The 27607-nt window shown below is 57.0% G+C and overlaps 1 protein-coding gene across 1 annotated transcript in view; it reads right to left on the reverse strand.

Moving 5' to 3' along the window:
- ARHGAP26 (Rho GTPase activating protein 26) overlaps window positions 1-27607 on the reverse strand; it is a 153227-nt gene that overhangs the window by 42033 nt on the left and 83587 nt on the right. The window contains exons 16-18 of the mRNA XM_082489744.1: window positions 26473-26531; window positions 25447-25552; window positions 7602-7761 (exon numbers count right to left, since the gene is read on the reverse strand). Coding sequence (XP_082345870.1) covers window positions 7602-7761; window positions 25447-25552; window positions 26473-26531 — 325 coding nt within the window. The remainder of the gene's footprint in view (window positions 1-7601; window positions 7762-25446; window positions 25553-26472; window positions 26532-27607) is intronic.

A 27607-nucleotide genomic window follows, 5' to 3' on the forward strand; every position in this document is an offset into this window, starting at 1 on the left:
CTTGGCTAGGCGACACTGAACACCGTCCCTCGGTGTCTGTCCCTGCTGTCCCTGTCCCTGCCGGACACTGCCGGGGGTCACCGACAGGAAAACCATGTCCCAGCGGCAGCTCACTGCCCTGGCAGTGCCGGGGGACTCCTCCGGAGCCCGCGGCCCCCGTCGCCGCCCCCCGGCAGCCCTGGCCTTGCAGAGAGCCGTCAGGTGCCGCCTGCCAGCGAGCGGGAGTGCTGCCAGCGCTTAATTGGTTTGCTTCGTGTAACAACAACAAAATCCTCACACACACACAAACCCTCCACGCCGGTTTCTACAAATAAATGCTGGAGAGCCAAGATGCGCTGGCCAAAAATTTTCACGTCAGATCTCTTCCCCCAAAGCATGACGAGGCGGGTGTGAAGGGCAGCGCGTACGGCCCTCGGAGAGGAACTGATGAACTGTTCCCAACGAACAAGCACCTCGTGGCTAAGGACACCGCTCCCCAACCTTTCTGTTCGTAGGGACTCGCTGCCCGGGCTCGGGGTTGGCGTGGGAGCCCGCAGACGGGGCGATGCGCAGGCAGCAGCGGTGAATCACCGCGCAGAACTGCTGCGCCGGCCCCGGCCCCGGCCCCGGCGGGGGCAGCGGTTGACTCTGGGCAGAGCGGGGCACACTGCGAGACGGATGGAGGGGCGATGCAGTCCCACCGCAGCCCTTCCCGGAGAGCTCCGCTGAGCTCATTCTCACCTTCCTCCCGGGCTTAGGGACGAGCGGAGGGCGAAGCAGCCCAAGCCGCGCGTTCCGCACGCAGCACTGCTCGTTTCCACCCCGCGCGCCCGCCCGCAGCCGGTCCCACCTCCAAAGCGGCTCTTTCCCAGGCTCCCCACGGGGCTTTGGGGGGCAGCAGCTCCCCGGCACCTTGTGTGGCTGCTGCACCGGCACCCCACCAGCCCTCCCTGCACCCCACCAGCACCCCCCAGCACCCCAGCAGCCCTCCCCAGCACAGGCGCCGGCGCTCCGATCAGCTCGCAGGTCCGGGCTGGGCGGCTGTTCGTAGTGCACTGCTCACCACGCTGAGCCATCACCCAGCAGCACGCGCTGCAGGGGCCCGTCCCCGCTGCGGGGACCCGCGCCGCGAGCCCTTCGCCGTGCGTGCTAAATGCAGCTCCTCTGGGGCGGGATCCTCAGCGCGGGGGGCCGCAGTCGTACCAGGGACCCCTTGCCTGTCCTGGGTTCTGTTCCCCATACCCAGCGCGGCCACTGCCTGCTTTAACGTGCTCTGGCTTCCGAATTGCTTTTCAATAGCAAGTTCTGCTTGGGAAATATAATGAAATGTATAAATCAAGCAAGATAAAAGTACTGAGTTACGAATTGCATTTCATGCAATGATTTCCCACAGCACACTTGAAAACAAACTTCCAGGTTTTCGTTTCCTTTTTTTGCTCTTTAATAAGAGAAGATATACACGCTCTTAAATTATGAACTCAGTGACTAAAACCAGCCTCAGCTTATAAGGAGGTCGCTTTTTTAAATGCAGCTGGAACGTTGCTATGAAAAAATGTTACTAAAAGCTTCAGCACCTGAGATCTTGCACACTCCAACGTATCATAACCAACTTCCTATTTCAGTTAAAATGCCTCATCAGCCCAAGTACCCACAGTGCAGATGGCGGCACCGACCCCCACGCCGCACGCTCGCCGGCCGCACCGCCGGCGGCAGGGAGATGCGCAGGAGGCAGGGGACGCACGGCGAAGGGCTCGCGGCGCGGGTCCCCGCAGCGGGGACGGGCCCCTGCAGCGCGTGCTGCTGGGTGATGGCTCAGCGTGGTGAGCAGTGCACTACGAACAGCCGCCCAGCCCGGACCTGCGAGCTGATCGGAGCGCCGGCGCCTGTGCTGGGGAGGGCTGGTGGGGTGCTGGTGGGGTGTGGAGAGGGCTGGTGGGATGCTGGGGAGGGCTGCTGGGGTGCTCAGGAGGACTGGTGGTGTGCTGGTGGGTGCTGGTGGGGTGCGGAGAGGGCTGATGGGGTGCAAGGAGGGCTGTTGGGGTGCGGAGAGGACCGGTGGGGTGCTGGGGAGGTCTGTTGGGGTGCTGTTGGGGTGCAGGGAGGGCTGGTGAGATGCTGGGGAGGGCTGGCGGGGTGCTCGGGAGGATTGGTGGAGTGCTAGTGGGTGCTGGTGGGGTGTGGGGAGGGCTGATGGGGTGCTGGGAGTGTTGTTGAAGTGCTGGGGAGGGCTGTTGGGGTGCAGGGAGGGCTGTTGGGGTGCAGGGAGGGCTGTTCCCACCTCCAAAGCGGCTGTTTCCCAGGCTCCCCATGGGAGTTTGGGGGCCACCAGCTCCCCAGCACCTCGCACGGCTGCTGCACCCCACTCCCCGCGCCCCACCAGCCCTTCCCCCCCCCCTCCTCCCTCCAGCCCTCCCTGCAGAACTCCTGTGCCCACAGCCCCATCCACGACGGAGGCAGTGGTCGACTCTGGGCAGAGCGGGGCACACCGCGAAACAGACGGACGGGTGATGGGGTCCCACCGCAGCCCTTCCCGCAGAGCTCAGCCACGGACCGCCGCGGTGTCCCAAGTCCCCTACGGCACCTCCGCCGAGATGCGGCGGGCGAGGGGGGGCAGAAGCGATGTGGAGGCGGCGGCAGGGCTATGAAAAGCCGCTCTCTCCACCACCTCTGAGCGGCACAAAGCACACAGGCTAAATTTAGCCGCTCGCAATGGAGAAAAGTCAATTAACAGCTACATTTAAAAAAGCACAACGCTGGTTTTGAAGGTCTAAGGATAGACCCCAAGAACTGCAAGATAAACAGCTCACTGTGGATGCCACTTTGCCACTGCTGTGTACCGGGAAACGGCACAGGTCTCTTCAGCAGCAAAGGAAACCGGCGCTGCTGGACCAAAACCTCCTACTCCATCTCCCTCAGACATCGCTTGCACAACCCCCCCCTCTTCTTCACGGGAAAGTTTCTCAGGTTTGTCTCATTTTTTAATTTAACAAGAATAGCCGAGACGTGCTCCTCACTGCACAAACCTGTTGTATAGCTCTCCCAGTCACAGAGTCCAATTAATGGGGAGAGAGAGACAGTTTAATAGCTGGCGTGGGAGAGGAGCAGCCAGGATTCATAAATCACATTTACAGCCGTACCACGCTCGCTCGCTCGCTCCCTCGGCCTGATGCAAGCGGCAATTTCACAGCTCCCCACCACCTTCTCCCCTGTCTGCAAAACGGCAAAGACCCGGCGGCACCTCCTCTCAGACGGGAGTTAAAAGGCTTTTTTAAATACCTCTCCCACCTCTGAAGGAACCACATCCAGGTGCTGCTACGCCCTTTATCCTGCACCTCCTCCAGGGAAACCGCGGCCCCATCCCCAGCACCGACCCTCTGGGCACGGGGAGGGACGAGGCACCGCTCCCCACGAGTGCCGGAGGAACGGCTCCCCGCTGCCGGGCCGCCCGCGCTTGCACTGGGGGTGCCGGGGATGGTGCCCCCTCCGTCAGAGCCCTCCTTCCCTCCCCGCACCCCGGCACGCGCTGCAGCATCTCCTCCTGCTTGGCCGTTACGCCCGTTTTCTTACAAGGGAGGGGGCAACAGAGGGGTCAGGTCCCTGCCCGAAGCAGAGGGACGCGGTACAGCAGCACTGAAGGTCCAGCCCCGGTCTCTGCGCCCCGGCCAGCAGCTCGGGGTGTTCCCGCACACACAGCTGCATCCCGACTCGCTCAAGGAACGTGGGGAATAAGAAGCTGCTGTGACTGTCGAAACATCGGTGGTACGAAGTCTTACACAAGGACTGGCTAAAACTGCCAACAGCATCACTAAACATTTCAGCTAATTACAGAAAAGAACAAAACGAAGACGAGGGGCTGAGGGCTCTGCCTTCAGTATTGGTCCTCACCATTTGCTGCGGCTACTGTTCGGGTCTCTGTAATTCCCTGCATAAACCGGTCTCTGTCATCGCTACTGGCTGCATTAACATTTCACCTGGTCAGCCTTTTGTCTGGAGGGAACATCAGGACAGTAAATCGATCTCTTAATTTTGTAAAACCTCAGAACAACGGCCTTTTCCAGAAAGCTATAAAAAATTAAGCTTTGGAAAAGAACATGGATGGACATCTGCAATTCTCAGATGCGATAGTATTTCAATATTACTTTTGGCTAACATTTAATTTTTAAATCAGAAGTATGGTGTTAAATAGCATTCACCCGAGTAACCAGGCGTACAACACAGCATCCTTCTTCTTGTTTGCACAGGATGCGCTCTTGGTTTGCCTGTCATGGCAACAGCCAGAGCCATGCAAGAAAATAATTTTATCCATTTAATTGTATATAGTCAGGATATATTTTATAACACATTACCTTCATGTATTGTATTCACAGACATACACAGGGAAGGCTGAGAATTGCTAACGGATAAATCTTGTCAAGCAGAAACCGGACATTGTGTGGGTTCGTTGGGTAGCGCCGGGCAGGCGAGAGCCGGGCAGCGCTCCCGCTCGGCTCTGCCAGGGTTCCCGTTTGCTGGCTCCAGGCAAACGGAGCCGTCGTCCCTCCTCCCCCAGCCCCGACCCTACTCTCTTCCCAACACTATTCCACATTTCCAGATTTCCAGAAGATGTGGTGTCACTACAACCCATGGGAGATCACCGAAGCGCAGCAGTTCCCGGTGGCAGCTGTAATCGTGAAGACACTCGCGAGGGCTGCGGTACCCCGGTGAGCAGAGACCTTCTCGAGGAGAACATGGCTGAGAAGCTTTAAAAACCTCCTCAGAGTTTATTTCTGTTATTGCGAGAACAACAAAACAATTCGGATCCGAGACCAGGAAAGCTGTTAAAACTCCAAAACGATTTAACTTTTTGGATTACACACAGGGTTTAATGGTCTGTGTCGGACGCGCTGGCACCAAAGAGCAAACCATAATTTACCCACCACTCTGGGAATCTTCAGAAAGTCCCTGTTTTGCTGACTACAACCCCAAACTGCACACGGCTCCCGAGGCACAGCGGAAACGTCACGCACAGGGCACGCGTGAATCCAGCGGCCGTGCCGACGGGAGCGCGAGCGCAGACACTGGGCGATCGGCACCGTACCCTGCGGCATCCTCCTCCAACACTTGTATGGCTTCGGGACGGATGTTCTTCCCCAGGGATGATCTCAGGTGGAAGATGAGCTGGATCTCAGGTGGGGCGATGGCAAACGCAGGCGGGCGAGCAGGGAACGCTGATTAACACCCCTGAAACCCCCTCTGCTGCCCCGGCAATCAGATAAACCTCCTGAAGCGACCGTGCAAACAAGCTGCCAGCGGTTACTCAGACCAAGAGATGTTATCGCCAAGCCACCAAGCTCGGTTGGTTGGTTTTTTTTTTTTTGTTGGTTACACAATGACAACAGTAATTTTGACGGGAGCGGCATTCCACTTACCTGGGGGAAACACAATGTAACAGCAGACAGCTGCTGATTGCCAGGAACCATTCAAATCAATTACATTTTCCCTGCGAATGTACTTAATCATAAACAGTGTCTGTGAGTCACCGGTGTAAAACAATATAAAGCACCAGCAGCAGAAGCGCAGGCGACTTGCATATTGCTGATCACCTCCGGCAGCTCTGCGGGGAGCCTTCAACGAGCTCCGATCAATCCAAATTAAGAAGTACACTGAAAGGAAACACTCCTAAAGCGGGCGCTAAACTGGCACTAACTGTGTTTAGGAGATTTTCCGCTCCTGAAGATACCTCTTCCTATCCCCCTCCTCCCCTGGATCTTTTCCCCAGAGCCCCGGAGAAATGGGGACAGGGGCTCACAGGCGTTTCACCCGCAGCGTCCGCATGTGGAGCGGCAGCAGCAGCCGGCGCCGGCCCCGTGCGCGCTGCCAGCCCCGGTGCGCACCCGGCAGCCTCAGCCCCGGCCACCAGCTACACCCACCCGCAGAAATAACTGGCGACGAGTATACGTAACCAACTTGCAGATTCACCCTTCTGCCGGTGCCGTAAATGACTTCTAAGGAGGGGGAACCATCCGGGACAGGCTGGGGTAGGAGGTGGGATGTGGCTGGGGAGCTGCCCCCTCCCAGCCGCGATCGCTGCAGACGGCCCTCATCGATTCCTCCACAGCTGCCGGCTGATGGAGCGCTCGGCTGGCACAGCACGAGACTCGGTTCAGGCAGAAAAGTAAATCGATGTCTAAAGACGTGTTTCCGTAAGGGCCCGCGAGGGAAGGGCTCCATAAAGCACAGCGAGGGGAAGGGAGATAAAACGCGCTCGCAGCGGCGCCGTGCTGCTCGTGACGCCGGCGGCACAGCCGAGGAGCTCATCGGCACCGAGAGCCCGGGAGAGGCGGTAAGTGCTCCTCTGGACCGACAGATTGATGACGGACGGGCGGAGGTGACCGCCGAAGGCTGACAGGAGGACTCGTGCCGGTTCCGGCAGGCAGGACCGGGGCTGGGGGAGCCGGGCTGCGCCCACCACCGCACGTTCATCACCGCTGCTCGCGCCCCTCTGCGCAGCAGCTCATCATTAAGCCATCATCGCCACTACATTCCATGCGGAGGAGAACAAAATAGCTCCTCCGTCCTAAATAAATACCGTGGCCCTTATATGCCCGTGGAGGCAGTTTCTTCCAGAACACACAACCACAGAGACGGTCTCCCCGTCCCCGCTGGCTGCGCTTTTGATGCGCCTTCGCAGCCCCGCGCGGACGTGCCCCGGCACCGCTGCCCGCACCGCGGGTACCGAGGCTCAGCCGCGCACCTTAACCTGCGAGAAACCCGTTACGTTCAGGGCGCCTACAAGCAAAACCCCGCACCGGAGTCACGGCAGCCCCGGCCGGGGGCAAACTCGCCTCTACTTCTTTTTTCACAGCCCGAACGCACAAATTAGTTATTTCTTTCCAACCAAAACTAGACAAACAATAGACCGTAAACGGGGAACTGTCTGAATTTAGAAGAAAATGGCATTTTTTAAGCGCTGGTGTTTGCATGCAGCCTCCCCACGCGGCCGGCCGGGAGGGACAGGCAGCGCCGGGGCCCCTCCGCGCCACTGACACGAACCTCCTTACGGCCGACAGACAGACACAAATGCATCGTCATTTAGGAGATCAACGCTGTGGACAGAGCCAGTGCTTAAATAAACCCGGACTCAGTCAGGAAAGCAGGAAGCCAGTCTAAGCGTGCATCTCGCACTAATTTCTTTTAGCGCTCGTCTCTCTTGAAACTAGGGACAAATTCCTATGAAACAATGGAAAGGGAAAGAAAGGAGGATTTCTGCAATGGCGACACGGCCGTGCTGACTCACCCTGAGATGACCACAGAAGAGGCGGGTTACCAGCAGTGCTCTTACACAACTACAGCCCCAGAACCGTCAGTTTTGGAGCCTCTGTGCCATATCCCCCGTCCCCGCCATCGCTGGCAGGAGCACCCGGGAGGTACCGGCTCTGTGCCGTATCCCCGTCCCCGCCATCGCTGGCAGGAGCACCCGGGAGGTACCGGCAGCAGCCCACCACCCACCGTCTGCAGCGAAGCCAGTGCCACTGGCCATGGGGAGCGCGGGGGGCCCGGGGAGCGGCGACTGCAGTTTGTAAAGAGAGACAAATTCATTTTCATAAAATAATTGCACTGAAAGAAGCAAGTGAAGCCATTACCTTCTCATGGTTTTCTATTAAAATTTCAATCACGATGTTCTGAAATTTGATGTCCATAATGGCAGCGACTGTTTCCTCTTGAGGTCGAAGCAGTGTTGGCCCAAATACCACACCCAGATTAGCAACAGTCATCAGGTTCTGCTTGTGATTATTTGCAACTCTGGAAAAAAAATAAAGAAAAAAAGAAAAAAAAGTAGGTGATAGAACTAATCAGCACGGAAACCCCCTCCCTGCCTCAGGGCTGGCACACGGCTTACAATGCTGTTTACATTTTTTACACTCCTGGTGAGCTCCTTGAAGGCTCAGCCATGTGGAAAAGTACAAATTCAACTATTGTGTCAGGAGAAACCTTTCAGCCTCGGCGAATTGACTAATCCCATAAAACCCCGACGCTACCCCGGCCACCGAGTCTCATGTTGCAAACCACTCCCAGGAAAACATCTTGAATCATTAATGCTTAAAACCCTTCTAAAAACAAATTGTTGGACCTCTGACACACGCTGCTCTCCAACTGAATGAGTGACCTAATATGTTCCAAAATCCAATTCCTTCTCACCCATTAAAGCTTTCGCCTGCACCAGAGGTCGTCAGCCCCATCCAGCCCATCCAAACCAGGCGGGAAGGGGAACATCGGGCTCTACCCCCAGACCCACACACACACGCGCCCTTCTCCACCCCACCACGGAATCCCCCTGACACGGACACCCGCTCTCCCGGGGACCCACCGACGCTCGAGCCTTCCTCCCCGTCACCTCCGTCCAGTTTTCTGTTCGCAAGCATTGCAGCCCAGCGGGAGCGGATCAGTTCAGCAAAGCAACACAGCCCGCGCTGATGCCCTGGCACCAACGGGCTTTTGGGGGGGGGTCACTTTGGAGTAGCTCCAGTCGGGCCACTGGTCTCGGTGGCGCCAAGCATCAACAGCCCTACTGGGTCACGTCCTCTGGCCCGGCTGGGCGCCAGAGCCCCGCTGCCGTGCACCGAGGGCACGCCGCGCTGGGGGACGCAGCCCGGAGGTCCCGGTGCCGCGTCCGACCGCGAGTGCCGGGGCACGTGGGTGCTCAGCTGCCCCGTGGCAAACGCCGGGTTGAGGTGACCAACCTCACCGGGTGCCACAGACTGCGGCCGAGTCCTGTGCTGGAGTCACACAACGACACGTAACGCAACGACACGTGCGCGGGTGACGCAACGCGGACCTGCGGTGGAAGCCCCACAGCTGTGACTCTTTCTTGTGGTTTTCTCCTGACCTCTTCAACCAGGAAACCCGACGACCTCAGGCACTGCAATCACACCCTTTCAGCCTAAGGGGGTTTTTAAGTGTCTTTTCCCTTTACTCTTTCTCTCCTGTTTTCCCTGGACAAACGCACCAGGCCAGCACAAAGTGAGGCTCAGACTCAGATCTTGCTGGACTGTCCCAAAAAGTTATTGCCGTGACCACAGTGCTCATTTGTGTGCGCGCTCAGCTTATTTCAGCACAGCGTAAAGTAGGCCTGGCGTAAAAGAAAAGATGCTTTCCATCCAAATCTCACTTGATCCAGCAAAGAACTCTTCATTCCTCATCCCTGTACACAGTTCCTCGGGCAGCAGAAGGGGACCTCACCACCGAGGGGTGCTCGGGGGCTCAGAGTTGCTGGCGTAGCTCCCCACAACAGCAACTTCAGCCCTATTTTCCCTCCAGGCAAGAAGTCTCACCCCTGGTGCGTTATGTCCCTGGAGAATATCTTAGAATCATCAAATGGTTTAGGCTGGAAAGGACCTTAAAGCCCATCCAGTCCCCCCCTTGCCCCGGGCACGGCCACCTCCCCCCAGCCCAGGTCGCTCCAAGCCCCGTCCAACCCGGCCTTGACCGCCTCCAGGGATGGGGCATATATATGCAGAGCTCTCACCTCCACCAAGTCCGGGCTTGGGTTACAACTTCAAAGGTGCGGAGGTCCTGGCGAAAGCCCCTTGGGAGCTTTGCGGTACCTCCCTCTTACCCGTAACTTCTCCCACTTCAGGAAGCTCTGAATATTTTATCACAAGCGTCCGAGAAATCTCTTGTATCAGTAAGCCGCGGGGCTGGGGGCGATGGGCAGCCCCAGAGGAAGGCTCTGGTTACAGACGATGACCTGAGGAGCTGCCACCCCGCTCTCCCCACGGCCCCCAGCCATCCGTCCCGCCGTCCCCGTCCCCGGGCGGGCGCAGAGCCTCCCCCCGTCCCCACCGGGGGCAGGAGCCGGCCGAACTGAGCACACAGCGGCACCGGCACCAGCACCAGCACCATCCCCATCCCGCCCCGCCCCACGGAGCCGGTGGGGTAGAAGTAAACTTTCTTCAGGGCGTCACAGCCTCGCGGAGTGGAGAGAAAGGCAGAAAAAGTCCAATAGGAAACAAATTCTTAGTTAGGCAAAAACTTGCGTACTTACAGGAAAAAACCTCCTACTGACACAGGGATTCAAACCTCTCCCCCCGCTGCAGCACGCCTCCCCGCCCAGACATTTACAGATGCCAACGACGTTCTTACAGCATCATCTGTATTTCAGACACACGCTCACACGCTCCTATTTGGATTTTGAAAAATGCAGCTGTAATTCAAATAGTTTTGAAAAGTACTAATAAAATAATAATTTTAATGATCTTCTGTGGTTAGTAAAACAACGTTCATTTATAAAAAAACAACTGAATCGATCTAAGTCTTACAAAATTAGGTCCCTCCATTTCTCATTACCGTGACCATGTAATACATCACTCTAATAAATTGCATTGTCATTGACTCATTACGGCTAGGCAGCTGTGCACGGTCCCGTTAATTATTTCGGGCTAAACCATTAATGGCTTCTCAACCAGGACACAGCCCGGCAGCACCGGCCGCAGCGCTGGCTCTGCCCTCTGCCCGAGGATCGCCCACGCGCCCGGGCACGCGCGCTGGCCCTCGCCTCCCTGCCGCAGCCGGCACCCAGCTCCGCTTCCCTGCGTGCGCTTCGCAGCGGTGCGGGTCGGGTGGCACATGAACTCGTGATCTGTACTGGGGGTACTGCTCCAGCAGGAGTCTTCACAGCACTCGGTTACCAAAGCTGCGCTGCAAAACATGATTCACCTTTCACATCCTTCAAATTCCACCGCCATTATCCACACGATAATTTACTATAAATTCTACTTCTTCATCATCCTTTGTACTAGAAAATAATGCCGCTGTTTCTAAGGATGGGGTGTTCTCCCATCCCATCCCATCCCATCCCATCCCAAAGCGCTTAATGTCGGTGCTTTTGGGCAGGCATTGTTCGTGCCACTCCTGAGCTGCCCTTTAGAAGGTTTCCAAGTACTTGCAGTATTTTCCTTTTAACCTGCTGCTTCCTTCCGGCCCACAGTGCACTCGGGAAGCAACTGCACTAATATTAATTTAGATGGGTCCTTTTTCAGCTCTCTGTCCATCCACGCTTTGCAGAAGTCACTCCCAGCTCAAGCAGGAGGTGGGAACCAACAACTAAGGGAGAAATGTGCAGAGCAATCCCTTAACTCCCGCTCGGTGCTTGCAACGTGCCGGGCCAGCGCTGACTTCTGGACTTGGGGCTCTTCCCCCTCCTCGCAGCACACGATGGTTCCCCCGCGTCTCCGGGCTCAGCGGGAGGTCGGCCCGGCAGCCTGGGACAGACCGGGCGGAATATCTGCCGCCTGCAACGCCACGGCCAACGCGCAGCCCGGCAAAGGGACTCGGCTCCGTGGAGCCCCGACGCACTGGGCGCACGCGCGCACCCAGCCAGCGCCGCTGCAGCCCCAGCGCTGCCGCCCGCGGGGACAGCCCGGGCACAGGGCTCCCGCGGCAGCGCGCTCCCTGCAGCCGGACGGGCAGGTCGGGGCTCCCGCAGTGCCCGTGGGCACCCGCTCGCTGTACATTCACTTCCGGAAAAACACAGGAGAGTGGGAGCGGAGTAAATCCATGTTGTGTGTTAAATTAGATTATGCCTGGGTTGCTTGGATACTGTATAATCGCCGGCATGACCAAACATAATTTAATACAGAGTAATTGGTAGTCAAGCTTCAGTGCAGAGGAAGCACAGGGAACAGTAAATATCTCTCCGTTGCACCGGCTCGCAGTCAGCGCCGTGTGACGGAGGGGAAATGCAGCGCAGCCGGGGGTGCTGCAGGCGGGGGAGCGCCGCGCTGACCCGCTTTCACGGTACAGACGTTAACGATTCACTTTTCTTCAGCCTGGTCAGCAGCTCTTATTTATTTTCATGGAAATCCAATTAAAGAACTCATTTGCTTCTCCAGCGACCTACAAAGAAACCTGTACTGTGGGAGCAGCAGAGAACGCTGCGGTGCCGCACGTGGGAGCTGCCCACTCCTCCCAGTAACACCCAGTAACACGGCCGAGCCCCGGCACCAGCCCAGCGCTGGGGGCTGAGCAGCAGCTGCCGGCACCGCAGAGAGCCGAGGGCGACAAAAAATGCACAAACTGGAGAATTCTGAGGTGTGGACTGGCATCAATGGGATTATTTAATACCGGTGGACGTGGTCCGGCCGGTACGTGGTGGTACCTCGATGAGCCCCTTGCCCCGAGCCGGCTGCCCCAGCCGCAGCGGGCAGGGCGACCACGCACCTCCCAGCCAGCAACGGCATCTCCAGGGGATGCCATGCGGGCACTGGGCTCTGCTCCCCACAGAACTCGTGCTTTCTGTGGCCGGAATTACTTTGTGTATGGATCGTATATATAAATACACGTCTATAAGCCTCAGCCAAAGAGTGCTGCTGTTAGTTCAAATATCTTCCCCGATTCAGAAAAAAATCTCTGAGAAAACAAACATCTGAGCGGGAACAAAGGCGAAGTCTGGAGTGTTTCTATTTCCATGCCTGGGACAAACCTTTGAAAACAAAGTGCTTGTTATGGCTGGCCTAACAAGACCTTATAGGATGGAAAATGATGCAGCTAATTCGTATTGCTACCGGTAAAGACATATTTCACATCTGCCATCACCATCAGAGCTTCTGTTTAACCTGACAAGCCAATCCTGCAGAGGGCTTGCGAACCCCGAAATTATTTAGGCTGCTCTGGGTGGTTTGTTACAAACGACACACTCACATTTGACTCTGGACGCGAACAAAAGAGAGAAAGCACAGCGACCGCAGGCAGCACGTGGGGCGACAGAGGCGTCCCTGGATGCCCTCCGCTGGGGGCGAGCGCGGCGGTACGGGGGAGCTGCACCAACCCGCGCCGGCACCACGCCGCCGCGGCAGCGGCCACGCTCCCACCGAGCCCTCGCAAAGACCGTCGGGTCCGGGGGAGCAGAGCCGCCCGTGCGGGGACAGGCTCAGCCGGGCCACCGCGAAACCCCGCGCTCAGCGCCCCTCTCCCCTCCCCCCCAGCTCCCCCATTTCCACCCGTTTAATTGGGACGGCGCACGCTGCCGGCGGGAGAGCGGGCAGCTGCCCGCGCCCACAATCGGGGCTATTTATCGGGCAAAATCTAATGAGTTCTGGGAAATGTTCCTGGGTGCATTCAAGTCATCCCTGCGCATTATTGAGTTTAATTGGGCTGCAGCTGATGAGCGTGTAGGTGGAGCGCGGGGTGAGGGCCGGGCTGCCGCCGCTCGGCTTCGCCCCTCTCCCAGGGGCCGGCGGAGCCGTGTGCCGGAGAGAACGGCCCTGAGCTCCCCGGGGACTGCTCGCTCCCTGCCCAAACCCACGGCGGGTGCCCCGGCAGCCCGTGGGCCTCGGGAACGCTGCCTGACAGCGGGCACTGCAGCCGGCGTGTGGTCGCGGGCGCACTGTGCAGCGCTGCGCTGCAACGCAGAGCTCGTGAGAGCCGCCTGCCCGCGGCTTTTTTAAAAATCAAAGCTCCTCTCCTGCGATATCAGAAACAGAGGAGACTGGAAATAGAATCTGTTCATCAAGTGCCCTTATAAACGCAGATGCCACCCATCGCTTCTGGTAAGAGAACCCAAAAGGCTGTGGCACCTTAAAAAGAGATTATACCTGCGGCACCAATCACCGGTGTCCCAGGTAGCAAACCGGCCCATCGTGAACTTGGATAATCATTCCTAAAAGGCACATGTGCGCAGGAGGAGGTGACGGGGAGAGCGATTCGCCGTGACCGGTGGCCATGTGAGGGATACCCGGGGAGCACGATCAGCTCCGCTTCATCTCCCAGGCCGGGGCACACGCGCACAGAATCGATGCGCTCACAAACTGCATAACCGTGACTTATCCTGTCGTGCTCATTAAGGCTGTGGATCTGCCTGTGCTCTCCTGGGCTGCTCCTGGATGGGGCCGGGGGAGCGCGGAGCGGTGGGAGGAGGAGCCCGCGGGGCTCGCTCAGCCGCCGCGTGGTCACGGCATGTTCTCCCTGCACAGGGACGGGGACGGGAGCACGGGCGAAACACCGCCACGGGCAGCCCAAGCTCTGCAGGCTGCGGAGACTCACAGCGCCGCGACTCCTGCAGCACCGCCGCTCGAGCGAGGAGCGGGGAGAGCCAAGCGCTGAGGAATGCAGATGGAGGCCAGCAGATCCGAAAGGAGGACAGATCACCAGGGAAATGCAAAACCTCCCAGTGAAGACGAGGAGGAACTTTCTGAACGCAGTTGACAAAACCTTCAGATGCAATGTCGAGACTTAAAGGGGTTTTCGGCAAGCAGCCGCGTTCCACTCAGGTTTCCCAGCTCAGCTGGGACGAAACATGCACCGGCACTGTTTCTGGATGGTTTGACTTGCTCCAACAAGACTCTCTTTTTCTCCCGGGTGAATCTGGCCACAGCTGGATGCTTGGGTTCACTCCCAGGGAAAAAAAAAAAAAAAAACAAAACAAAAACACACTCGTATCGCACTGAACAGATGCGCAGGCCAAACGTGAGGTTCAGTATCGGCAAGCCTAATCAGCGTGAATACCATGCGTGCCGTGGCTTGCAAGGAGAACACATATGGTGCTGCAACGCTGCTCTGACTCAGGCTCACCAGGCCAAGCCGCCTGGGCTTCCACAGCCACCCCCTCCGGCTTTGGGCAAGCCGAGCTGCACGCGAGATCCCAGGGGCATCCCCAACCCGCTCGCCGAGCCCCGGCCCCAGGCTGCGGCTGGAGCCAGCGGCACGGGGCTGGCGGGGCTGGCACGTCCCCCACGCCCCGGCACGGCGCCGGCAGCACCACGGCTTTCCACTGTCGCCCTGGTGAAAGCCACAGGCACGGCCACGAGTCGATGTTAAAATGTCACGGCGGTTTCCACCTGCAGAAATACAGCCAGCCAAAGGGGACTTCAGCCTCAAATGCGGCTGGAATGGGGCTGCCGGGGCTGCAAAGGCTGTCCCCTGCGCCGCGATGCCCTGTTTGGGACCGGCACCCCTCTCGCAGCCCGCGGGACAGCACGCCGGGCATGGCAGAGGACCTGCACCCTTCCCTACAGCGGCCAAACCCCAATGCCACACCAGCAAACGTCAAACGTCACCGCCGCAGCATGCAACCAAGAGGCGCCGCCAGGGGAATGCGATTCCCACGCCGCACACCCCAGCCTTGCGCTTCTTCCCTTAATTTCAGCTGTATGTGTGCGAGCACAGCATTCAGCTATAACTTCAGTCTGCAACACTCGATTACATCTTTCCTCTTTACAGTAATACCAGTTATTTTCCCCATTAGGACAGGCACGGCGGCGGCGGCTGGTGCTGCAGCGGGGCTCTGGCGGCTCGGGGCTGTGCCTGCAGCCCTGCAAGAGCCGCCCCTGCCGGAGCGCTGCCCGCCCCGCTGCCCCCGGCAAAGCCCCCGCTCCGCAGGCGGGTTTGCCACTAAAAGCAGAAATCGCCGATGCTTTCGTACCGCAATAAGAAAACCTACATAGCCAGCGGGGCAATAAAAGCCTGAAAGGGCAAGTATATGTTAACAAGAAACCCTTTGGAAGATGTGCCGGGATGGAAAGCGCCGTGCCGGAGCCCACCGGACAGATGGAAAACAGCCGAAGTCACTGGGCTTCCAGGAAGCCTCCCAGCAAGAACCGGCACTGGTTTTAGCAAGTGCAGGTCCCGCTGCTCTCCAGCCCGACGGGGGCTGTCCCTCGGGGGGCGCGGGAAACTGCGCCCAGCCACGAGCCGGGTCGCAGGGTAACCAGCAGAAATCACGGCGGGTACACCTGAATATTCATGCAAGTGCGTCAGCCACAGGGAAGAGTAACAAAGGGGGTTTTGACTTTTTTCCTTTCACCTTAGAGGCATTTCGGAGCACAGTTCCCTCCAAACCGCTGTATTCCTCAGAAAAACTGTTGGAAAGAAAGGCCATACTGAAATAACCGGTTTTGTGGAATAAATTAAAGTCACAGTTAACACCGGGAGGTAAAATGCTTGTCCCATCTCTGCCAGTGGAACACGGTTTTGCCCAACAGTTGGAGACAATCCCCCCAGATTTTGTGCACCGGGTCACACACACGTGGGCCAACCCGCTCACCCCACGATGCCCTTCCTGCTTTCCATGGCAGGAGATAACTGTCAAATTGCCACAAACTTCCACGGAACTACATAAGAAGAGTACAATAACTATCTAATTTAAGAAAATAAGAGCTGCTAATCGCCAACCTCACAGCGGGGCCCCGATGCGGCCGATGGACAGACTCCTGCCACCTCCCTCCGCGGGGCGAGTTAGATCAAGGGAGAAGGAGCCAAGAGACACATCTCTAAGCTCCTGTGCCCCACACACATTCATACATACACACATACGTAAAGCCCGTGGAAAGCAGGACCGGGTCCCTCAGCTCAGTCCTGGGGCACCAGGCATCACCACCAAGCCAGAGAATGTCCTACGCAAACCAGCTCCTCTCCCCGCGTGCGTGGCAGCATTGCCACGGTTCTTCTACATGGAAGATGAGATTGCATTTGGTTTTGTTCCACCAGTGGCTCCTGGAGCCTCCCGGCCCTCCCAGCCCCAAACGGTGGGTTTCAGACCCTCTGCCCCACACTCCTCCAGGTGCCCCTTTCACACGCAACAGCAGCAGATGCTTTTAAAAATCATAGAATAGTTTGGGTTGGATGGGACCTATAAAGGCCATCTAGTCCAACCTCCCTCCCAATAAGCAGGGGCACCTCCCCCCAGCCCAGGTCGCTCCCAGCCCCGTCCAACCCGGCCTTGAACACCTCCAGGGATGGGGCAGCCACAGCTGCTCGGGGCACCCTGCGCCAGGGGCTCACCGCCCCCACAGGAAAGAGTTTCTTCCCAATATCTCATCTCAATCTCCCCTCTTTCAGTTTGAAGCTATTCTCCCTCGTCCCATCACTCCATGCCCTTTTACAAAGTCCCCCCCCAGCTCTCCTGGAGCCCCTTTAGGCACTGGAAGGGGCTCTGAGGTCTCCCCGGAGCCTTCTCTTCTCCAGGCTGACCCCCCCACCTCTCCCAGCCTGTCCTCCCAGCAGAGGGGCTCCAGCCCTCCCAGCAGCTCCGGGGCCTCCTCTGGCCCCGCTCCGACAGCTCCGTGTCCTTCTGCTGTGGGGACCCCCCGAGCTGGAGGCAGCGCTGCGGGGGGGTCTCCCCAGAGCAGAGCAGAGTGCAGCAGAGGGGCAGAATCACCTTCTAAGTCGGAACAGAGTCACAAAACCCGAGCCCTGGACTAGACATGCGGTTTAGTCACTTGAAGATGGGCAGAGGAGACAGGTCTAGCTTGGGCTGGGGATCACTCCCATCACCCCGCAGAAAACCGCAGCCTAAAGACATCTTGGCACTGGTGTCCTCTATTGAAAAAAAATTTGACTAAAATCTATGTAATTGAATTTGGTTTAGTACTGGGTCTGTTCAGCATAAAGAGCAGTCTAGAGCAGCTCTCATTAAAATGTCTCAGCCCCGCTCTGTCTGCGGGGAGGGAGGAGGCAGCACCAGGGAGAGATGCCAGCTAGTTATTGGAAACCTTCCTCACTCTAGATTCAATCTGTTTCTGTGCATAGTTCCAGTTTCACTGTGATAAACAATTAGCAAGAATCCAGATAATTATGAGCTATCGACAACCTCTATCCAACACCATAAAGTTCAAGCGCGAGCCCACAAGAATTCTCGCTTGGGTAACAGGAAACGCCCGGTGCTGCTCCCGGAGGTGCCGGCTGTCCGGCGGGAGCTCGGCGGAGATGTTCAACCACAGAAACTCCAGAGCAACCCCAGCGCGCTCCATGTTACACGCGACCAAGTGATTGGCCTTGCCAGTGCTGGTGACGGAAGCTTTAACCTAATTTAAGACACCCGTTATCATATCTAGAGAGATGACTCTTAAGCGCGATGCAGATAGGAGAGCTGCGAAGAGACTGATAAGAGAGATGCTGCGGCCTCTGAAGTGCATTCCTCTCCAGCTAAAAACTGGGGAAGCTTTCAGAAAATATCAGGACCTTTTGGAGAAGCACGAAAGAACCAGCTACCAGAGCAGGCCAACAGCTAACCTATTGACAGCCCAGGCCGAGGAGGTTAAAAGTTCATTTGCAGAAGTAGAACAAAACCTTTTGCTAATTTACACATTACAGGAAGCCAAGCCCCAAAAAAACCCAGAGCAAACACCTACACTTTTTTTGTGTCTTTTTTTTTTTTTCTTTTTAATTCTGCAGAATCTCATATTAAAAACAAAACCAGGAGAGTAAGAGGGAGCCAAAGCTTGCGAGGGGGAGGGCGCGCGCCCAGCCTCGGGCTTTGCACAGCGTGCCCGGTGTTCCTGGCGTTCCCGGGGCCGCATCCCCCGGGAGCCGCACACCCCCCATCGCCGCCGCGGCCCCGCAGCCGGCTCCGCTCTGCGGGGAGCACCACCCGCTCCTCGAACAAAGCACGCGAGGGAGAGCCGAGAGAGGGCAGGGGAAAGCGAAGGGGCTGCTGCCGCCCGCGAGGCTTTGACGCCTCCGGCTCCGGAGCGCGAATGGTTCACGAGGACGCGGTGCATCACGGCAGAGCTGCTCCTCCAGCACGGGCTGCCTCCCGCAGCAGGGCGCCAGGGTGAGAAGGGAACCCTCCCACCGCAAGTCCCGAGCAGAGAAAACACCAGGGAACCAAGGGAATGCATTCACAGCGGCATCGTTACCCCAGCTGCTAATTGCAAAGGCCGCTCGGGACCGCGCTCGCTGTGCTGCCGCTGTGTATCTGGGGTAACGGACTCCAGGCTCGAGGAGGAGGAAGGAGCCAAACTGTTGGCACGTTATCAATAATCCAGCGGGTTATTTTGTGGCAGCAGAAGAAAAATGGACGCAGACCATTCGCAAACAGATGGAGACCATCTAAGAGACCGCGGGCGACGGCTGGGGAGCTCCGAGAGCCCCCGGACCACGTTCAGGCGCTGTCTCTGCCTCTGCGGGATGCGAAGGTGCACAGGGGCTCTGCGGGGAGGCGGGGAAGGCACCGGGCAGGCTCCTTCCTCTCTGCAAAGCTCCGCGGGTGAAAAAACGAAGCCCCTAACAAACTATGCTAAAGGTAGAGCTGTCTTCAGGAGCCTAATGTGAAAGCTAAGGCAACACGGGAGACGTTACGGCAAAGGCATGCAGATGTCGTTCCTGCTGGGAAGGCGCGGGAGCGCGGGGGAGCCCGAGAGGCTCTGCCCGGGGACTGCCGACCTCCGCGGCCTTTGTCTTTCCACTGAGCTACAGGTGGTTCCAGTTAAACGCTGTAATTAAATTAGCCAGGCAACACGGGCGCGCTAAGGTTTCACACTAATCTGCAAAGCGATCGCTCATCCGCCGCCCATCTCCAACGTTAAAAACACCCCAGAATTTGCCCAGAGCCCGACCCCATGGAGGAGGGACTCTCGGAGGATGTGTGGGGCTGGTCCCCCGGGGCCGGGAGCGAGGACGGCTCCCCGGCACGGCGCGCTGCCGAAGCCGTCACCGTCCCCTTCGCCCGGCTGCTCCTTCCCGAGCCCCTTCTCCCGCCGTCTGCCGGGCGCCCGCTGCACTGCTGCTCCCGCGGCCGCCGGCTGTTCCCACGCAGGAACAGAAACATAAACAGACAAGTGGCTATACTTGCTATCACGTCCAAGCATTCAAACAAAAGGGATTCTTATTGATCTGAGCGGGCTGGGCTCCAATCAGGAAGAGGATGATTTAAAGTAGTTGCTTAGAACTGTATTTTCAAGACTGAGGATGTTCTTGGTTTGGTTTGGTTTGGTTTGGTTTGGTTTGGTTTGGTTTGGTTTGGTTTGGTTTGGTTTGGCACGATCAGCCTAAACTTTTCCTCTCCCTTACTCTGTATGCTGCTTCACGCCTTGTGCCCCGGGTACGGACAGGCGACGCACGCACACAGCAGCACCGACACGGGAATACACCTCCACACACACCAACAGGGGATGGACAGCACCATCGCTCCCCGGCCGCCGCGGTGGGGATGGAGCTGTGGGGAGCTGCCGCCAGGCTGGGCTCACGCCCCCCGGCATCTCCCGCAAACTGCCCGTACCGGCCGGCAGCGAGACAGGGTACTGGGTTAAGTGGGACTGAGGATGCCTCGGCAGAGCTCTGGGGATGCCCAGCAGCACTGGTGGCACCGGTATCAGCTCCGGCATGGGACTGGCTCCGGCACGGGACAGAGGCACGGCGCTCAGCACGCTGCAGCCCCCGGCAGCACCCATCCCGGCTCCCTGGGCACCAGGACTCAATGCTCCAAACCAAGGCACAAAGCAGATGATAAACAAAAGAGGAGGAGGAATGGAAGAAATGGAAAGAGAGGGGGAAAAAGCAGGGCACGAGCCTGACCCGGGACCGATGAGCGCCAGGCAGGACTCTCCCCGCTCCCGCACGGCAGAGCGTGACTGCGGGGCATCACCTCTCGTGTGATGTGCCTTTTGCCACCCATGGGAGCACCCAGATCCTTTGGGATCCTTTGGGATTACTCGAACTCCTGCGGGATTCACCCGGGACCCAGCGGTGCCGCGATCCAAAGGGATCAGAACCAGGCGCCAGGCAAAAAAATGGCATTTCCCAAGCGGGGCGAGCGGGCGGCAGCGCGGGAGGATCGCTGCCTGGCCCGGCCGCGCGGGGTCAGAGAGCTCGCTCGCTATTTTCTTTTGGCAGCCAAATCAGGCGAGGAGCATATGAGAGAAGTGCATCTCAGAGGCCTCAGCGGCTAGTGGAAATTTCCAGAATGTCCTGGACAAGAATGACTTACTGGAAGTAATACATAAATCAAGCAAATGAATAGTTACCAGACAGCAGCATAAACAGCTGCCACGGGGATGAAATCAGACCTGCCGTGCCAAGAGGCGTCAGCCTCCTCGCCGGCTGCACCTTCGGGGGGAAGCGGGGAAAACAACCCACGGAAAAGCGCATTTCTGCGGAAGCAGCCGCCCCGAGTCCTGCCCAGGTGCCTCGGTGGGTTTCCTGAAGCCGCCGGGCACAGAGCACCCCACGGCGGGCAGCGCGCTGCGGCGGGGACCCCGCGGGGCTCTGCGCGGGCAGCGCAGCCCGGGGAGCACGGCGCGGGGCTGCCAAGGACGGCGCTGCTCCACGCGAAGGAAAACAAGTGCCGGGTTGTATTTTTAGGCAGAAGACCGGGAGGATTTTTTTCTTCATCTCGTTTGCCAACACTCCCTGGTTCAGCAGAGAGCCCTCCGAAAGGCTGCGCGCCAGCCCCTGCCCCGTCCCGCCGAGGGGCTGCCACGGAGGGTGGGTTTTGCTGCATCTTTGGGCTGTGGCTGATAGCAGCCGCCCCGCAGAGCCCATGGAAACCATCCACACTGATAAGTGGAAAACAAGTTGTGCTAGAGATAGCAATCGCTATCATGTTGGTTAAAACACGTAAACTAGAAAACACCACTGCAGCAAAAACAAAGGGAACTCGTCGCTGCTGGCCAGGCCACAGCTGTGAATGATTAAAGATAATTAATTCTGCTAAATACACGTACACACATTTCTTCTGCAGCCTCCTTAATTGTCTTGACCTTTTGCCAGGCGAGGAGCGGACGCGCAGGCAGGGGCAGCCCTGCTCCTCTGGGGGCCGGGGGCCGCGCGGAGCAGGGAGCGACGCAGAGCCGCCGCGGGGAGCGCGGGCACGGCCCCACCTGCACCGGAGAACCTGGAGCTCACTGCTACAGGAACAAAGCCAGGCTCAGATGTCAAATTATGTCCAGGCAAAAAAAAATAATTCCCAAGTTCATGAAAGATAATCAGAGTGAAATCCTCCTGCTCTGCACCTCCAAAGCATTTATTACTTAAAGCACATGGAAAGAGAAGAAAAAGACAGCGATGATATAGCAGCTCCACTAACCAAAATGGCAATTCTCTGCAACCGGCTCCGCTCCCGGCAGCACCATCGGTGCAGCCACCGACGAGCCCGGCAGCACCGCGCACCTCCGCTGCGCTTTGAACTGCTTTAGCTTATTTGGCAGGGGAGAAAAAAAAAATTGTTTTAATCAGAGGCGGCACATTCTATTGATAAAAAAAGCATTTGAAACTACAGCGTAGCCATTCTTGGAGATAGGTGCTGGGCCAAAAGGAGATATCTGCAGCAAAACAACTGCGCAGCCTGCGAGCGGGAGCGTGTTGCTAAGGTGACGTGCTGCGGGACAGCCTGCTGCGCCCGAGCCGCTCTGCAGCACCGAGGAAGTAGTGTTTTCCTCCTTTCCCAACTCGAAACAGTGGGGGAAAAAAAATCCCAGAATAAAAAGAGAAAACCCTGAAGGCGGTATGAGGAGTCCGGCGCCGTGCGGACCTCGAGCCTGCTGCCCCGACTAGCCCCGGGAAGGCTGGGCACAAACTGCTGAAAAACGATGCTGGAGAAGGCATTTGGGAGAGCGGGGAGCGCGCGGGGCGAGGGGCAGCGGCACTGCCACACGCGCTCGGGTACCACGCAGGCTCAGAGCGAGCTCGCCACCTCTCCTGCCAGCGGTTCCTCATGTAGCTTTTTAAAAAGTGTATTTAGTTTTAAAGCCAGGGATGAGGAGGGCTCTCACCAGCCGTCCCCTGCAAACATTAAAGCTGCGAGAAGTAACAGACTGATGCAGCAACAGTGGCTCCGGTACCAAAACGGCTGGAAGTACAGAAGAAGATGCGTGCTAGTTTGCCTTTCAGTTCTTTGAAAGACACAGGCTATCCTGGCCCGAGACAAGAGAAAGCAGGCAATTTTTTAGATGACCAGAGTCTCCCTAACCTCAGTTGCCGCGTCCGCAGACATGCCCGTTGGCAGGGCCAGCACAGGCAGGCACGGGGCTCGCTGGCATGCTCCGGACTGCGGGAATTCAGGCTTTTCTGCAGAGATCCCCTTGGAAAGACAACAGAACAAAGAGATCTCCTCTCTTTCGGGAACAGTAAATCACAGCTGGGTTTATCACAGGAATCCTGACACCGTGAACATGTCACAAGAAGGAAAATTAAAGGTTTCACCTACTCATGGGTCAAAGAATAACACCATAATAGCAAGTTGCACTGGAACCGGGGTCTGTAGAGCAGAGGAGGAAATTTGCAGCATTACGTTCCTGACGCAGGAGCACGGACAGGGATTGCTCACGCTCTGTGTTTCACAGGGGATAATTGCCTGGACACCTGAACGTGAGACGGGAGGCAGCGCAAATAGGCTTAGAAATACAGCAAGAGGCAGAAATCAACTTCATTTTCTATTTATACACTCCCCTCCCTCCACCCTGCCTGTGCCTGTCCCTGGGATCTGTCCTCCCCCCACCTCCAGCTCTCCCTTCCCCTCCCGTGCCGGGGATGCGCTTTTCCCGGGAGCGGGCAGACGAGCCCCTCTCGCCCCCGCCGAATTGCGGGGGGCACCCAGCCACCGCGGGAAACCCACTGCATTGCCCTCTCCTCTGCTGCTCAGGCACCTCCGAGGCACTTACACCAACTGACATTTAATTTGTGTTAAACATTGCCATTTTTTAATGTATCGGCTGTATTAGGGCGGTTTTATTACTGCTACTAATGGCAGCCCCACACCACACGAGCAGCCCCCCGTCCCTTTTCACTAAGCAACGGCGAACACACAAACCAAAAAACCAGGAGATGTAAGAGAACGTGGGACAGAGTCTCGGTCTCTATCTGACTGATAGAGACTGACTTCTGCTTTTAGTGTAAGAGATCCCCACAGTAATACTGTGAGAAATATTTTTTTAGCTCATCTGATAAAAATGCAAATCTTGATTATTCATACATTACTTAAAATAAAATAAAAAAGCCCAACCGAACAGAAACAGATGAGGCAATCCCCTCCGAGGCGCGCAGCCCGGCTCGGCAGGCCCAGGAAGGGGCCCCGTGGTTTTGCCCGTGTTCTGGACGTGCCGCTCTCGGCTCCCCTCGCCGGGGACGGGGCAGCCCCCCAACCCCGCCGCTCCCCAGCCCAGAGCATCCCCCTTCCCCGCGCAGGTCGCCCAGGGCAGCCGGAGCCCCGTCCCTTCTGCCACTCTCTCCCTCCCTTCAACCATTTGCTGCAGACGTGAAACTTCATCTCCGCCACCACATCTTTAATCCGGCTTTATGGCAGCGGTTCGCTGACGAGAGCCGCAGCAACGACTCCCAGCCCGGGCTGCCCTCCTGGTGCTCCTGGAGCGAGGCGCTCCTCGCCGGGCGGCCCGGCAGCGCGCGGCGGGAGAGCAGGGGCCGGAGGAGTGACACGGGAGGGATGCGGGAGAGCCCCTGGCTGTTCCTCTGCCCCCGCAGCCCGGGATCCCCCCGGGAACGGCGCCGGGGCCAGGAGAGCCCCTGCAGGGCGGCGAGCTCAGCAGAGCAGGCTCTCGCTCCTCCGCTTCCTGCCTTTCTCCGAGATAATTTTTTTCCCATTAAACAACCACTATGAGCCGTTTCTCTTCCTAATATAGCACGCACCACCACGCTCATTGTTTGTGTTTTGTTTTAGTTCCTTCCCTACTAAAGCAGCGTGAAACCCATTGTGTTACCTGCCTCCCCTCTCCACGCCTCTCACTCAAACACCACCAGGTTTTCCTTTAAATGAAAAGCACTAAAGCAGTTATGAGATTCCTCACGCATATTTGGCCGATGGGAGTACCTGGAACCGCCCGGCCCTTGGCTCGAGCCTGTAAATGCAGAAGGCTTTGAAACCGAGATCTGAACCAGCTCTTTGGTTTGTAACAGCCGTGCCGGGGAGTCCGTGGAACAGATACAAACCCGTGTCAGAAGAAAGCATCTGGAGTCATTTTTAAGCCTATTTCAAGTATCGTTTGTCATTTTTTCTCCTAAGCAGATAACTTCAGGTTCTCCCAGACCTTCTTCCGAACGGTTATGCCGATTAACCCATTCCCCAGGTTTCCGAGTCCTGCCTCATCCCTCCTGCTCCCGCAGCGCCGGTGCGAGCAGCGAGGGCAGGTACGACCCCGCAGCCTTGAGGCTGGCACAAACACCTGATGATGCTTTCACTTTTTCAAGACTAATCAAAGGTTTCCATGGTAACCTGCAGGAGCAGGAAGAAGATGGGAAATTATAGGTCAGCTCTATCACTGAAAGAAAAAAAATTACTCAACTCCTTTGCCCTCGAAACGTTTCAAGGTGACCTACAAGTATTGATTAATCAGGTCGCACAAAGGCAGAAAATACACGCGGGAGCGGTCGTCTATTGTAGCGACGAAATAGCTTTTAGTCCTTTAATACCAGGCTTGGTCTGGAACCCAGCGAGGAGCCTACCCTCCGCTCTGCCGTCTGCACAGCCAAACCCCATTACCGTGCCATTGAAAGCCATTCCCAGTAGGGTGTGGGTTCCTCCTGCCGCCGCGGGGCCGCGGCACGGCCGCAGAGGGAGGGCAGGGCAGGGCCGGGGGCGCGGGAAAGGCCCCCTCCCTCGCTCCCGCCCCGCGCCCGCGCTCCACTCACACGCGGGTTTCCACTCACTCACCGACCAGATATGACTCAACACCGCACACGCACACACAAGGAAACTTTTCTACCACTATTAACTTTCAGAGGAAGTGGAAAAAGGAGAGAAAAACATATCAGTCATAAACGTACTTTGCCAAGTGGTTCATGAGCAAGTGCAGCATCTGCCTGTTTTTCTCCGGGAGCCGATGAACGAGGCTGTGGATCTCTGACACCCGGGACTCCTGATTCTCCAGTTCTGCATGGGAAATAGAAGATGATTTATCTCCGCATCGGGGGGGTTGGTCTGGAAAGCGGCGTGCGGGCCCGAACTAACACCGACAGCCCTCCTGGGGACCCACTCCACCCGACCCCCGGGCACGCTGCGGGTCCCACCGCACTTTTCCTTTCTACCAATTCCAACCGGTTGTTGCCAAAAGGAAAAACCAATGGGCTGAAACAGCGAGCTGAGGCAGATGCCAGCCATGTGAAAAGCCAGCTGTGACCAGGGAAGGGGCTGGCTGCAACCAGAGAGTTTCTCTTTGTCCAGCAACGGGAACGTCAGCACGCTGCCGTTCAGTGTGTTCCCAAGCACCGTCAGGATGCGCTCAGCACAGCGCCCGGCCAGGCTCTGGCATCTGGTCCTCAACAAGCTGGTTGGGTCCGCAGGTGCCCCGACAGCCTAAGCCGGAGCTGTTCGAGGAGGCCACCCCCGATGTGGCCACGTGAGCCCTCCTGAGCCCCCGTCCCTGTGCCCCAGCACAGGCTGCACAGCCGCCAACAGAGAGTTACCTGCTGTCGTACAAAGCGCCCGCCTGGGGCAGTGAAAAGAAAGCGGCACAGGCATCTGAACCGCAACTGATCTCATCAAAACACCGGAGGTGGTGTTTGATCAATGGCCTCCCTCTTTTTGGCAGATGATGGTCAAAATAAGAGAGAACTGCAGCAGCAGCCACTGCCACCCGCCAGCTCGCTGCTCCCCCGGCACCATCCGCCTTTCCTTTTCATCTGGTGAAGTCCCAAACAACAACGTGCCCCGTGTCTCCCGGTCTGTATTCTGCTTTCCGGGACTTAAGAACAAGGAGGTCGGTGGGGAAGCACCAGGGCAGAGGTTATGCTCAGTGACTTGCAAATTATGCTCCCTTTTCAGACCGGTGCTATAAACATCAACAAACTCACTTGCTGCTTTGATGAAGCTCCTTTGAAACTGGTACATCATGAGCGGCCCCGGAAGCATTCTGGAAGATAAAACGGTAACACACACAAAACACATCTCAGTAACACAATCCACCGAAGCAAAGCTTTGCCCTTACCATAAATTCAGCTGTATTTTTAAAAGTGCAGAATTAAGCAATAGCAACTCTAATTAATTCCCCCCATCAGAAGGAATAAGATCTATTGAAGTACCTTTGATTTATTCTTCCTCCCTTTTCTGCACCACACTACATTCATTTTTAATTTTAGCATTCCTTCAGTAACACAGTAACACAGAGTTTCGGAACATTAGTGAGCCCACGATTTCCAAGTGAGTTTAAAAATAAATTTAAAAGAGAAACAAGCCTAGGCATAAAACTTTAACAGTCCCGTTCCCATTAAATCCCCCATTCTGCCCTCCCACTTCCACATCCCTTCACCGGGACATCTTGGTGCTGCCGACAGCCTTCGTTGCTTTGCAAACAGTTCAAACTCTGGAGCAAAGGTTGCCAATCATGCAAAATTATGTAGTGTTTTATGATTTTCTAGGCTGAGATCCACCAAGCTAATTATACTCATCACCCTAATTGGATTTAGCCTCTCTCTCGTGCGCTCGCTCTCTCTCTCAAATAAAACCCAACGCGCAGAAGAGCAGCAGCAAGAAGCTGCAGTCATGACGGGCAGAAGCACATAAGCAGGTAATAAGATGCTGACTGCTGCCAACAAACTCACTCTTTGGGAAGATGACCCACGGTGATAACGGCATCACCTTGTCTGCAGAAACTACTGCTGCAGCCAACTCAGCGCCCCGGGCTGAAAAAGCGCTACAGCCACAGCCCTTAGAGGAGCTCCGACTCACCTTCTGCCACACGCTCACGAGGCAGAAGCCCACCGTGAAAAGCTTAGGGAAAAGCTTAAATCAAGGCAGGGGACACAAGGGCGACCCTTTAAAATCACGATACACGCATCTGGCAGACAGCTGATCGTGCTCCCCAGATCCTACTCAAACATGCCGGAGGGTCAAGGGAAAAGTCAGGATAAATTCTCCAAGAGCAGTTTCTTCTTTTGTTTCTATTTAAGTGCTATTGTTAAGGATCTGCAATAAGAGGCAGTAACGCCC

Source organism: Vanellus vanellus (assembly GCF_965231255.1).
Source record: "Vanellus vanellus genome assembly, chromosome: 13".
NCBI classification, from domain to species: Eukaryota; Metazoa; Chordata; class Aves; order Charadriiformes; family Charadriidae; genus Vanellus; species Vanellus vanellus.